General features: G+C 37.3%; 1 protein-coding gene across 2 annotated transcripts in view; it reads right to left on the bottom strand.

Moving 5' to 3' along the window:
- The window catches only part of CENPI (centromere protein I), a gene marked incomplete at both ends in the record, with an annotated part of 51,691 nt that overhangs the window by 14,157 nt on the left and 22,508 nt on the right, over positions 1–15,026 (bottom strand). For both annotated transcript variants that reach the window (XM_079727775.1, XM_079727776.1), the window contains 9 exons: positions 2,444–2,508; positions 2,592–2,709; positions 4,596–4,687; positions 5,821–5,941; positions 6,091–6,258; positions 6,494–6,616; positions 6,963–7,052; positions 11,248–11,294; positions 11,560–11,608. In XM_079727775.1, coding sequence (XP_079583901.1) covers positions 2,444–2,508; positions 2,592–2,709; positions 4,596–4,687; positions 5,821–5,941; positions 6,091–6,258; positions 6,494–6,616; positions 6,963–7,052; positions 11,248–11,294; positions 11,560–11,608 — 873 coding nt within the window. The remainder of the gene's footprint in view (positions 1–2,443; positions 2,509–2,591; positions 2,710–4,595; positions 4,688–5,820; positions 5,942–6,090; positions 6,259–6,493; positions 6,617–6,962; positions 7,053–11,247; positions 11,295–11,559; positions 11,609–15,026) is intronic.

Below are 15,026 nucleotides of genomic sequence, written 5' to 3'. Positions count from 1 at the left end.
CCTGCGCTCTAGAGACCGCGGGACACAACTACTGAAGCCCACGTGCCTAGAGCCCGTGCTCCTCAACAAGAGAAGCCACCGCAATGAGAAGCCCACGCACCACAATGAAGAGTAGCCCCAGCTCACAGCAACTAGAGAAAGCCCATGTGCAGCAACGAAGACCCAACACAGCCAAAAATAGATAAATAAATAATTTTTAAAATATGGTTTTTTTTTTTTAGAAATTGAGACCTCACATTCAGGTTATAAATATGTTCAAGTTGAAAGCAACCTTGGAATCACCTAAAACAATCTTCTATTTTGGTGTCAATTTAACACTTGAAAAGATATTCGATATTACTATGACATATTCAGAAAATCTCCACTCACCTACTCTACCCCATCCAGCCTCCACATTAAAGGAAGGCATGAGAGTCTTACGTTTATGAGAAGGGGGCATGGGCTTAAAACAAAAATGGTTGAGAAGCACAGCTCTACACTCCTAAGTTATGGTCTCCAACTTCATCTGGGCCCTTAATGAAGCTCAATAATCCTTTTACTATATTTCTCTTCAATTAGCTGTCTCTCTCTCCCATTCTTTTTAATGGCTAAGCACATAACACCGTCTTGAAGCCCCCTACTCAATTCTGTCCTACAATGCACTTCCTATTTTGAGAAATTTAACATTTTTAGGCACAAGTATTTCAATTTCTTGCTCTTTTTTCAAACTGTACAAATATATCTATATGTCCACCTATCTCTACGTCCTCATCCCCAATCTTAGAGAATAAGTAGTACCTCCCAACCTCTTACCACCCATTCAAGCAAATCCCTCTACCTAGTCTTAAACCAATACCTTCATGCTTTTTCTGAAACCCTGCACTGTCAATTATCCCTCATCTTTCCCCCATTTTCAACCTCTCCCTCTTCTCATCTGGCTCCTTGCATCCTATCTATAAACATGTGCAGGTTTTTCTCACTCTGGGGACAAAGAAAATTACAACCTTCCCTGATTCAAAGTCCCACTATAGCTCTCTCTCTCTCTCTCTACCTGTTCTTTTTAGCCAAACTTTTGGAAACACAGTCAATACTTATTGTCTTGTCTTCATTTCTCATCAACTCCTCAACCTCCACAATTTGGTTTTTACCCCCACACTCCACTGAACCTGCTCACAAAGGTAGCCAAGACCTCTGTATTATCAATTCCAAAAGAAACTTTTTTTTGGTCCATATCTTTCTGGACCCTCTTGAGATATGTAGCAACATTATCCCTTCACTCCTTCTTGATAGCCTGTATTCTCTCTGTTTCTTTGGCACTACTGTTCTCCTGGTTCTTTTCATACCTCTTGAAAAGGTTCCTTCATAGACACCTCCTTTTCAGTGAGAATTAAACAGTGAGCATTCCCCTGGTTTCTGTCTTTGGCCTACTGTCTGTTTCCCTTCCTCTCCCCACCCCCCACTCTCAAATATAAATATATGCATGTGTGTATAAATGTATATATACTTATTAGGCTGGAACATATGAAACTGCCAATTGTCAAACATCTTTGACCTATTAGGTTAAATCTATTCATATGGTTTAACCTAATATTTACAGATAAATAGAGCTCTAGATTGGTGGAATAAGAGAAGAAATAAAGAATAACTGAATAGAAGATCAGAAGAGAATCACAGAAAGTTGCAAAATGAAGTCTCTGAAAATGTGTTATCTGGGAGAAGCAGTGTGTATTGTCATGTGAATGACATGACATGGTAAGGTAGAAAGTTACAAATAATATAAATAAAACTTGAATCCAAGTTAATGTGATAGGTAATTATAAAGTACCACTTGATTATGACAAACACTAACCAGGACAATATATTTTTCCTGTAAATGTGGCGAACAGTAAGTGATTTAAGGTGAAAAAAAGTTATAAAAGAAACATTACTTATATTGTCACTCTTTTAGAAAAGGAATAACCATTCTATAAGAAAGTGGCTCTCAAACTTAGTCCTGGAAGCCACAGTGGTTTTTTTTTTTGGAGCACACCGCAAAACAGTAACAACTTTTAATTTTATTATATAAGGCTAGAACAATTTTATTAGCAGAAAATGACTATATTATAACACATAGTGGGTGCTCAATACACATTTGAGAAATGAATAAGTGTATCTACAGAATTATCAACCACAACAATCAAACTAAGTATGCTTAAGTTATTTCCCAGTTTGTTTTTATTAATACTCATTTGCCACCTGTTCATTCACTTTGTCATCTGTTACAGTTCAGGAAAATTACATGTAACAAAACCTTAAAAACAGAAGATTCTACACATTAACTTTGATTTGAATGATGCAGCACCTCAAGTCCAGGTCCAAGCAACTCCTGTTACAAAACACTGCTATAGTGTGGGTTTGAAACTGTGTACCACCAGCCACAGACTAATATTTCCTATTGAATCTAAGCAAGACAATTTTTTTTTACCTTGAAATAAATAGTTGATGTAAAGAAGAGCCGTGATAGGTGGTCAAAAAGAAGTGGTTTCACCTCTAAAAATAATAAAAAAAGTTATTCAATCCTTTTAATTAATATTACATTGAATTAAATGACTCCAAATTTTCGTGATACATACCAGAGAAGTTACTAAAAGGAATCCAGCTCACAAGTTGAAGGAACTGTGATCGGCAACAGAGGCCATCCCAGAGAGGAAGGCTCTTATACAGGAATGCTTCACAGGAATAAAACCCCTCCTATAACACAAGTTGATAGTAAAACCTTGCATGGAACTCTTCAGTCATAATTACTCTTGAAACAACCAGTTTACTTTGTGCTATAGTTGTTTTACCCTTAGACTAATGTTTTTTGTCATAAATATAATTAAAAGCCTTGGATTAGGTGCCAGACTTTCTCATAAAAAGGATCAGATGATTAATATTTGGATACATTACCATCTTTATCAACATAGTTTTCAAACACCATAAAACTTTACCAATTGGAAAAGAAGGTAAGAAGTCAAGTTATGGAATATTTTTAAAGATAAATGAAATTGTATTATTTTGGAGTACATGATAGTCAATAGAGTGTATACAATGTATACACTTATTATACAGTGTATAATAAGGCTGGAATTTCATTAGGGGCCATAGACCAAACCCAAACTCTGGGCAGCACCATCCGGAGAGGCCTGAATGTCTAGGCTGCCTCTGTTTTTACCAGAGTGAAGATCCAGGGTTTTCCCTTTTAACTTTGTCGTCCTGAGCCTTAAATAGTGGCATGCACCAAGACTCTATTCTGGACCTTCTTTTCATGACATTAATTCTCTGGACAATCGCATCTGTAACATAGCTAAAACCACCACCTATATCATGAGGATATCCTAAATTTCTGAATCTCTAGCCCAAATCTCATTCCTGAGCTCTAGACTCATTATCTAACTGCCTACTGGACCTCTTAGATATGCCACAGGCATCTTTCAAATCAAGTATATCTTTCCTTCCTAGCCTGCTTTTCTTATATTCCCATCATCATCCTCCCAAGCAGGAAATCTAAAAAATCAACCTAAATTCATCCTTTTATCCTCACCACCGTTATCCACACCCAACTTCTAATTCAATGGTTTCACACCAAACCCTTAAGATTTATTCAACAAACATTTATTGAGAATCTCTTTTGTATCAGGTACCAAGTTGAACACCCATACATGAAGAAAAGTTAGACATGGTTCCCACCTGTCCAGAGCTCATAATGTGTGGGAAAACAGATGCTGAAAGTACCACGCTACAGGTAAACACAGAGAGCTAAGGAAGTATGTAGAACAAACATCTAACCCAGACTGAGTAAAGGCTTCTTGATGGTGCTGATACCTGAGTGGCAGCTTAAAAGTACAACTCAGGGTTACCCAGGCCAAATAATTAATTGGCTGGAACATATTCGACAATCAAAAAATGTTTGTTGATTATAAGGATACAAGTAGTGACCCTATGAGCTTTATCTTACTGGCTAATTCAATTAATTTAATGCATTCAATTACATCTTCAGTTTGTTCTCTTAAATTATAGACCTTTCTCTCTTTTTTGGGGGGATGGGGGGCTCACGGGATTTTAGTTCCCTGACCAGGGATTGAACCCAGGCCCTCGGCAGTGAGAGCGCTGAAGTCCTAACCACTGGACAGCTAGGGAATTCCTTAGACCTTTCTCTCTTATTTGCATAATTTAACAAATTCTTTCTTCAAATCCAACAGTACAAAGATAAACGACAGTGCAACTTGGCTCTATTTATCATGAATTTTGAATTGAATAAATATTGTTTACAAAAGACGTCAAGCACTAAAGAAAAGGTTTTTAATGGATATCTAAATAAATTAAGAAGTGGTGGGACTTCCCTGGTAGTCCAGTGGCTAAGACTCCACGCTCCCAATGCAGGAGGCCTGGGTTCGATCCCTGGGTTCGATCCCTGGGTTCGATCTGGTTCCTCAGGGAACTAGATCCTACATGCCTCAACTAAGAGTTCACATGCCACAACTAAAGATCCCGCATGCCGCAACTAAGACCCAGTGCAGCCCAATAAATAAATAAATAAACATATATATAGGTTTTTTTTTAATGGTGAAGTGTGTAGGAAACAAGCAGAATCTTACTTGTAAGAAGCATTCTGCCTTGAGGATAGTGTCCAGGAAGTTGGGAAATTCTTTTCCATGTTCATAATTATTCACCTTGTACCAAATACATTCTGGAACGAAAATATTAAACATAATGCTCTGGTTGCACAACAGTAAAAACTACACAAAACATAACCACTACAACTCTAAAGTGACAAATAAATGACAAATATAAACAAGTTATCTGTCTCATACATCCTAGCCAACTCACACTGGAGACTATAATATATATGTGGAAGTGATAGTGTGATGTTTCTCAAGAACTTGGTAATATAGGGGAAAAGCTTACAGTGAAAAAATAAACTAGTAAATGTCACATATAATGAATGTGATTAGCTTTATGCCACACAGTAATCCAAAAGACTATAAGTGTTTGAATTAAAAGTTTGAGAATGCCTAAACTTCAATTAGAGTGAGCTGGGGGTAATCTAAGGGTGCCAGAACTTTAGTTAGTGGAAATCTAACAAACTGTATCATATCCTATGTAAAGAAAGACTGAGTAGGAAAAGGAGAGTTATCCTGGAACCGACTAAAACTGACCTTAAACACCTGAAGAGTCGGGATTTACTTATCCAGGAAAGAAATAATCTGGTGAACTCAATACTATGTTTAGAGAAATCGACCTCCTTGGAGGAATGAAATGATCAGGCTTTACTATGGCCTGGATGAAAAACTCCCTCACGGGCTTTTCCTTCAGTTCTATAATTAAGAAACTTTCTGATGACTAATGTGGCCCCCATATATATTGATAGCAGAGAGGAGCTATTCTAGTCGGCAAACATGAAAATTTTGGTCACCAGAAAGAATTACTTCTACTATGAAATAAAAAGTTGGCATTCTGGCTTACACAACAGGCTCTGAGTTTGGTTAGCATTAATCTGATAGTTCTGGGGGCTTAACAGCAAGTTTCTGAACATACAAAGATGAAGAGGCCTTGGACTGACAGTCATCAAAGTGGAGCCACCCAGTGAGTTTTGGTGGCCATCCAGCAGTGTTTCCTTAACAATACACCTCCTTTCTTACTACCCCTTAAAATTACAACAACAGCAGCATTCAGGCTCTGAATACATGATTACCGGAAAAATAATTACAGCATATGAAGGCTCCTCCTGTCTAGAAGTTGGCACCCTTTTAAAAGAAATCCATTTGTAAACCATCTTATTCCTTCTTCATTCATCTAACACTTCTAAGTATCAATTTTTACCTTCTTGTAATGTTTGACTCAACCAGTGATAGAGCCTCAGTAACACTGACTCATCTCTGACACAGTTAATATAGTGTAGTAGCAGAGAGTTGTTCAGCACTGCGCCCATCTGAGAAGGCAGCTGCAAAGACAGAACAATCGGTCAACTGTAAGTATATAAAAAGGAGATCAGAGCAACAAGGAAATCATCAGATAGGGAATATATAACAAAAATAAAGGCCATGAAGATCAAATGGAAAATGCAAATAAGCACATGGTCCAGTCACATACCTCTAAGCAATGGATGTTCTGTAAGAGTTGAGGGAAGCTTTTAAGCTGTTCCAGTGGAAATGATCCATTGCTACTGAAATAATCAGAAAGATTCATCCCCTTTTTCCCACTTTCTTTACTGTAGTTACGGGAATTTAGCACTGGTATAACTGAGTGAGAATTCCATTTCTAAAAAAGAAAGATAATAAAACAATCTATCAGTGGACTAAGCAGATTACAAACTATAAATGTAAAAGCACTTGTTAAGGTGGTTTAATGAATGGAGTCTGAATATAGTTTGCATAGAATACTGGGTAATTAAAATGTACTTAAATATCTATAATCTCTTCCAACATCTGAATGGTTATTGTTTGAATTTAATAAAAGAAGACTGTGCAAGTCACTTGGGGTTTTAGATACTTACTCTTTTTATAGGATGGACATTAGCTAACATCAACTTTAGAGGTTCTGGAGGAAGTCCCTGATTCCTTTGCCTCACAGCAAGTAGAGCTGTCTTCCACAGATTCTCTGAATTCTTAAAATAGATCTATAAAATTGAATGTAAAGTACATGAGAGGAGGTATCCATAAGTCGGAGCAGCATAAAACCTAAAACTCTTCATTAATTGAAAGTATATTAATTATGAAATATTTTACACCCATGCAAATCCATTAAAATTTTTTTTTGTCTAATCAGGAATCTATTACATTGAATGGAATATATTGAATGGAATCAAAACGAAGTGCTAATCCCTAAAAAAACTCAGAAACAGCGCCACAATATTGGATCTTAAAACAGTATGCTATAAACATTTTAGTCCAAATCTATAAATTAGCTTACTCAAAACAACATATTTCTATCTCAGTATGACTTACTGCTCCTTAATCCCTTACCTTCTTCCTCATAGGCAAAGATAAAGAAATCAAAGTAGGAACAAAGAATTTATATAGTGACAACAAAGCCTGGAGATGAGGCTGCATTCCCTGAAAAAAAATAAGAGTTTTCAATTTTGTGGCCAGTAAGAAAAAAAAAGTAATAAAAGAATAAAAAGATTAAACATATATTCAGACCCTAATTTTATTACGTGATATAGCTATAGGAAGATGCTATAGAAAATCAAGGAACAGAAACTCAAACATTTATTTATTTTTATTAGTTTCTGCTTTATAACAAAGTGAATCAGTCATACATATACATCTGTTCCCACATCCCTTCTCTCTTGCGTCTCCCTCCCTCCCACCCTCCCTATCCCACCCCTCCAGGCGGTCACAAAGCACCCAGCTGATCTCCCTGTGCTCTGCGGCTGCTTCCCACTATCTATCTACCTTACGTTTGGTAGTGTATATATGTCCATGCCTCTCTTTCACTTTGTCACAGCTTACCCTTCCCCCTCCCCATATCCTCAAGTCCATTCTCAAGTAGGTCTGGTGTCTTTATTCCTGCAGAAACTCAAACATTTAAATCAACTATCATAAAGCAACCCTCGCCAACTTGTCATCTTCTCTTTTATGACCTTTTTCCATATTTTACTTCTTCCTTATATTTTCTCTCTTCTTCTCTGCCCGTGCCTTAGGCTTACCAGTCATATCTGCTAGCACGGCTTACTCTCACTGGTATAATACTCAGGACTCAAAGTTTACTCATTCTTGATTTAGACAGGAAGGTGGAAGGACAAAAAGGGAAGCCAAGAAAACAGAGCAAAGGAAATACTAATACCTTAGCATCATGATTCCTGGAAAATTCACTAGGATATCTAACAATTGGTATGCAGAAGTCAAACAGCTTGATAAAACTGAAAAAGTCTTTACAAAAACATTAATTTTATGACAGAAGTCCTTACTGCTGGATACCTGTGTTTGATATATCTGGCTATCCAGAGGAAGCATACCACTAAAATTCCAAGGAAGAAACCCAACTGTTTTATTATATTACTATTTTGTTGAATCAAGTACTATACAAAATAAGGAAGGCAGAAAATGGGGATTAGAAATACAGTATTCTTATTTTATAATAGCTTCCTGAAATTAAATTTATGATAACAAAACCAAAATGACCCAGGCTATCTATGCTGAAATATCTTCTGATCTCTGTACTCATTATCAATTAGTATCAGAGTGTTTGCTTTGAGTTGGAATGTTTTTGAAAGAGCAAATACTTAGGAGTGGAGAGACCTTTAGAACTTATTGTCTAGTTAACTAAACCTATCTTTATTGTTAAAAAGTTAACACTTTCTTAAAAGAAAGAGAGAGAGAGACTTCCAGTTAAACATGGCATACTTAACATACATGTTTAATTCTGGGTCCTCATAAAGCCCCACTAAAAAGTAAAGGAACGGAAAAAGGCATAAAGCACAAGTTCAAAGAGAACAAGAAGGCAAACGATAGCACATGTGAGATCTCAACAAGGTTTTGGAACCTCAGATGAAGATGCACAAACAATAACCAACTTAGCAGAATAGAGAAAATGAAAGCTAAGGCAGCAACATAAAAAGCCTCAAAAGCAGCAGATTCATGCTTGAGAACTCCCAGAAAGGCTCAGGAATTTGAGGGATCAGATACCTCTGAAAAGTGGAGGTGCAAGAGGGCTGAAAAACAGAAGGACTAGTTGAAAGCCAACATAAGAAGCAGTTAGAACCCCAAATTCCTTCACTACACTGGCAAACATCAGGGTTTTACTCACTGAAGATAAAAGCTGGACTCATACAGTTTGCAGAACTGAGGGAGTGTACCAGAACCTTTCCCCAATCTTTTCTACTGCTTAAGTCCCAGAGTGCTAGTAGCCAGGTTTATAGCCCTGTGGCAAGTAATTTTACATGTCAACTTTGCTGGGTCATGGGGTGACCAAATCAAATGTTCTGGGTGTTTCTGATGAGATTAACATTTAAATGGGTGGACTCTTGAGTAAAGCAGACTACCCACCATAATGTGGGTGGGCCTCATTCAATCAGTTGAAGGCCTATACAGAACAAAAAGACCAGCTCCCCCAAGCAAGAGAGTATTCTCCACCAGACTGCTGACTGCCGATGAATTCAAACTGGAACATCAGCTCTCCTGGATCTCCAGCCTGCAGGCCCACCCTGCAGATGTTGGACTTATGAGTCTCTATAATCATGTGAGCCAATCCCTTATAAAAATTTTTCTCTATATATACACACATCCTAGTGGTTCTGTTTCTCTGGAGAAGCCTGACTAATACAACCCCTAGTCAGGAAACAGGAGATTTTTTTTTTAATTTTATTTATTTGTTTATTTTTTGGCTGCGTTGGGTTTTCGTTGCTGCACGTGGGCTTTCTCTAGTTGTGGTGATCAGGGGCTACTCTTTGTTGCAGTGCACAGGCTCTAGGCTCGCGGGCTCAGTAGTCGTGGCACACGGGCTTAGTTGCTCCATGGCATGTGGGATCTTCCCAGACCAGGGCTCAAACCCGTGTCCCCTGCATTGGCAGGCAGATTCTTAACCACTGTGCCACCAGGGAAGTCCCCAGGAAAATTTCTTAGGAAAAGTGACACCATCATCTGGGGAATTTCCCAATGAAACATAAAGATCCTACAAAGAACAAGTCCTGCTCACGTACACAAGTTTCCAATGACCATTTTAGTGCTTTATTATTAAATATGGGCAAACAAGGTTTACCAGGTATTTGAGAAAAGCCTCTACCATGAAATACCAAACAAACAATAAAAGAACTCTGAGGAAACAGAGACAAAGCTGAGAACAGGAAAAAAAAATCAGCGCAAATCACACAGGTTCATGCCTGGTAGAGGGAGAATCCCAGAAACCACCCTTACCAACCTTGAACACGAGACCTAACTCTCCCTTCCTTTTCCAAAGACTGCTCTCAAAGGGCCTGGTGCATATAAGATAACAACATGCCTGCTCCACTTCCCACCATTCATGCTTGCCACCAGAAAGGCAATTTCTCTGTTCTGTGTCCATCATGATGGGAAGTTATGAGGCGTGGATGGGTATAGAGGGGACACATGCCTTTGCAGGTATCAAAAATTCATGTACCCAATACATTTGCTTACATGGGCTGATTATGCCTGTTACCATTTTACATGTTCAGTTACATGTGAGCATGGCTATGTCTTCTAGGCTCGGTATTGTTGGATGTGATCAAAGTCACCAAAATCCAGCTTATCAAAACAATTTTATGAATGCATCTTTATAAATAGGCATTGATAATGGGGTAATTTAGTAATGTACTATATAGAATATTAATAATGAAGCCATATATTTAATGTCTGGGTTAAAAATCTTTAGACACTGTACTGAGTCATTTTTTTAAACTTGAACATATACTTGTCTCAGTTAATACAAATCAACAAGGTCTTATTTATGGTAAGATTTTCTTATTCCATTGAATTGTTTTGCTGTTAACATGGAAAAATGTACATCTTTTTCATAATTTCTATTAATATGAAATAAAATTAAATTTGGACAAAAACATTATCATTACTATCCTCAGAGAGCTACGAGAAGATACTGCACCCAGAGAGCCAAAATAGGAAGCTATAAAACAAGAACAATCATTGACCAACAGGAAACCTCACAATGGAGAAGCACACATGTGCGCATGTGTTTGTGTTTTTCATGAAATTTGAATGTCTCTACATAGGTTACACAGGTTTCAACAGTTAGGCATAGGCACTGCAACTTCCTATTGTTTTACACCCAAAGCTTCACAGACTTCTGTTACCTGGCAGGTATAGTGGAAATAACAATGCAAGAGAGCTGTAAGGACAAGAGATAATAGTCAGGGAATATACTGAAGTTTAAGTATCCAGAAAAGAATGTTTTCCTAGGTCACAGCCACAAAATAAATAAGCTAGTCACTTTAATAAAATAGTCATTTTTGACTACTCCCTAACGCTTATTTTCCAGCCATACCAACCTAGTTCCGTAAACGGTTTCTGCTATTTGGTATCGACCTGGCTTTGCTCATGCTGTTCCCTCTGCCAAGAGTGCCCTTCTCTTCTTTCTTGGCCTAGTTAAATTCGACTCACCATCACCACTCCTCCTTGACCCCAGTCTGATTCTGATTTTTTATTTTGTTGACTGAGCTCCCCAGGCAATTAAGTTCCTTGAAGGTAATGACTCATTCGATTTTACATCCCCAAAGCCTAGCTCGGTACCTAGCACAGAGTACACTGGCCAGTCTTAGGTCTTTTCAGTACTCACCATTTTGGCCTGAAGATCAAGCAGTTTTCTCACACGAAATGGTTTGACTAGAAAAGGTAAAGAAAAGAATTACTAGTCTGTGGTTCAGGATAAAAAGAAACCTTGTTCAGGTAGCTTCTCCTTACAACACATCAAGAATATAATTACCCTGTTCAGTTAAGCCATTAAGCAGATGCTCTTAGATAAAAGTACTAAAAAGGAATCCCACAAAACCCTGTCACAGAACTAATACTAACAGTTAACTTTATAAAGGCTGATACAAATGCTAATTCTACAGAGTGAATGTAATACAATTGGAATGAAAATACTCACCATTCTCTTTTTTGGTAAGTAAATACAACAAATGGCAGACATAAGGGCACTGTCAAAATATAAAAAATAAAGAAAAAAATGACAATATATCTTGAACAGAGCAGCAATGCATTTTCCTCAAATGTCAATCTTATACTAAGAAAAAAGGCTTCGGGACTTCATTGAACAATAGTTTTACAAAGCTTCTCTTTTTCATACTACATAGTAGTGATAAAAAATACAATAGTTTTGGGCTTCCCTGGTGGCGCAGTGGTTGAGAGTCCGCCTGCCCATGCAGGGGACACGGGTTCGTGCCCCAGTCCAGGAAGATCCCACATGCTGCGGAGCGGCTGGGCCCGTGAGCCATGGCCGCTGAGCCTGCGCGTCCGGAGCCTGTGCTCCACAACGGGAGAGGCCACAACAGTGAGAGGCCCACGTAACACACACACACACACACACACAAAAACAAAAAACAATAGTTTTAACTGGCATCCCTTTATGCCATTTTAAAAGTTATTTTTGGAATACAACGACAATGCAATATGAAAATCAGAAAAAGATTCTTCTACCTAACAAAAATTCATGTATTCCTTCTAGTAGGTCCATATTTATTAAGATACAAACTTACAATTTTTATCCTGATTTTCCACTTAAAAGTATTTTCCCATGTTACTTGATCTTCAAAACGATCATTTTCAATGATCTTAATATTCCAGTGAGTGGATATACCAGAATTTAATTAATCATTTAGCCCTCAGTTTGGCAAATATCACATAATAAATTTGTTAAACTACTAAATGATTCATTGGTTCCCTTACACCACTTCATTTTGAGCGTCCATTTGTTGAGGTTTTATTCTAGATCAGGGGCCAGCAAACTACAGTCCACCTGTTTTTGCAAATCAAGCTTTACTGGAACATAGCCGCAGTCCCTCATTTATGTATTGGCCATGGCTTCTTTCTCACTACAACAGCAGAGCTGAGCAGTTGTGACACAGACTGAGTGGCCTGCAAAGCCTAAGATATTCACTATCTGGCCCTTTACAGGAAAAGTTTGCTGATACCTGTTCTAGAAGAAAAATGGAGTAGAATATCTTCAGGACCAGAGGGTGGCAGTGTTTTTCTTTCATTAAAAAAAATGATAACCATAAAATAAAACATAAAAAAACCCCAATAAATTAGAGTTCATTAAATTAAGAATATCTGTTTATCAGACAAGGAAATAATACTCTATTGGAGGGATGGGTAAACAACAACCTGTGGGTCAAATCCAGCCCACTGCTGGTTATTGTGAATAAAGTTTTATTGGAACACAGTCATTCATTTATGTATTTATTGTCTGTAGCTGCTTTTGCACTACACAAGCAGAGTGAGTACTTGTGACAGACAGTATGGCACTCAAACCTAAATATTTACTACCTGGTCCTTTAAGAAAAAAATTGCCAATACCTGCTTTAGATGTTAGGAAATTGAAAAAGTAAATTATTAAATAGGACTAGAGAAGGCAACAAAAGCAAAGATTTTCTTTAAACAAACTCATATTTTAGTAGTCTTGATTCTAAACTTTGAAGTACAGCATTCCATATTGCCACTCGTTTACTTAGAAATGGGTTGATAAAGACTGAACATACTTGTAATAAGCATGGATTTATATATAGGATCTTCTTGTTTTTAAGGGAAGAATACATGTTATGACCAAGTCTGCCACATTGTACACAAAATATAGTAACTTTCTTTTTTTTTATTAGTTTCTGCTTTATAACAAAGTGAATCAGTCATACATATACATCTGTTCCCACATATAGTAACTTTCAGTAAAACAAACAAACAAACAAAAAACTCACTGCCTCACATCCCTAGGATATGAACCATTAGCAATACTGTTTATCATGTTGGGTATGAAACGAGTGCCACCCTAGGCCCCAGCATTCTATCTGACATTCTCCTTTAATCACATCTAGAAAGGAAAAATTCATGTGCATCTAAGACTTTACAATTGCTTTTCTGGCAAATAGTTAACCACCACATCTCAGTCACTACAGAGTGAGGCGCCTGCCAAGTTGTGACTTTTAATGCTTTTGAAAGTTAGGATCCCTATTTCTTGATCTGGATGATATTTATACAAATATGTTCGGTTTATAAATATTAATTGAGTTGATCACTTATAAGTAATTCTGTGTATGTATACTTCAATAAGTATTTTTTAAAAGATAGAAAAAAAGAAAAGAAAAAGAAAAAAAGCAGGCCCCCTTCCCCCCTGCCATTCTGAGCAAGAAACTCTCTAGTCAGCATCATGAAAACTACTCAAGTATATTGCAATTATTTGACAAACATTTATGAATAGTTCCTATTCATTCATTCACTCATGAAACAAGTACTTATTAAGCAGTGGATAAAACAGACAAAAAGGTCTGCTATTATGAAGCTTACAATACTCAATACCTGGGTTATAAGAGGCTCAGTCCCTGCCTGGAAGAACTCCTAAGTATGTATCCAAAAGAATTCTAAGCAGGGACTTGCATGCCAACGTTTACTGACGCATTATTCATGTTAGCCAAAAGGTAGAAACAACCCAAGGGTTCATCAACAGATAATGGATAAACAAAATGTGGTATAAGCATACAATGGAATACTATTCAGCCATAAAAATGAAGTTCTGACACATGCTATAATGTGGATGGACTTTGAAGACACGCTAAGTGAAAGAAGCCAGACACAAAAGGACAAATACTGGATGATTCCACTTATATGAGGCACCTAGAATAGGCAAATTCATAGACAGAAAGTAGATTAGAGGTTCCCAGGGGCTGGGTGGAGGAGGAATGGGGAGTTATTGCTTACTGGCTAGAGAGTTTCTGTTTATGATAATACAAAAGTTTTGAAAATAGATAGCAGTGATGGTTGCACAACATTATGAATGCAATTAATAACAATTAATGACAAAATTAATAACACTTAAAAATTTATAACAATTAATAACACTTAAAATAGTTAAAATGGTAAATTTTACGTTATGGAAAAAACATAACAGGTTAAAAGAATGAAGTACTAATACATGCTGACAACATGGCTGAATCTTGAAAGCATTATGCTAAGTAAAAGAAGGCAGTCAAAAAAGACCCCATATTAGGGACTTCCCTGGCAGTCCAGTGGTTAAGACTCCATGCTTCCACTGCAGGGGGTCCGGGTTTGATCTCTGGTGGGGAACTAGGATCCTGCATGCTGCGCAGGGCAGCCAAAAAAAAAAGAAAAGAAAAAGAAAAAAAGACCCCATATTGTATGATTCCATTTATGTGAAATGTCCAGAATAGGCAAATCTCTAAAGACACAAAATAGATTAAGAGTTGCTTAATAGCCTCTAAATAGGAAGATGGGGGTGATAGCTAAAAGGTATGAGGTTTTTTTTTAATAAAGTGAAAGAATGTCACAATAAAGCAAGGCACACGAATTTTTTAGTTTCCCAAGGGGTATGAGATTTTTGAGGTGATG

The sequence above is a fragment of the Hyperoodon ampullatus genome (assembly GCF_949752795.1).
Source record: "Hyperoodon ampullatus genome assembly, chromosome: X".
Classification (NCBI taxonomy): Eukaryota; Metazoa; Chordata; class Mammalia; order Artiodactyla; family Ziphiidae; genus Hyperoodon; species Hyperoodon ampullatus.
Note: the sequence above shows the minus strand (reverse complement) of the source record. Positions and strands in the feature narration are given on the sequence as shown.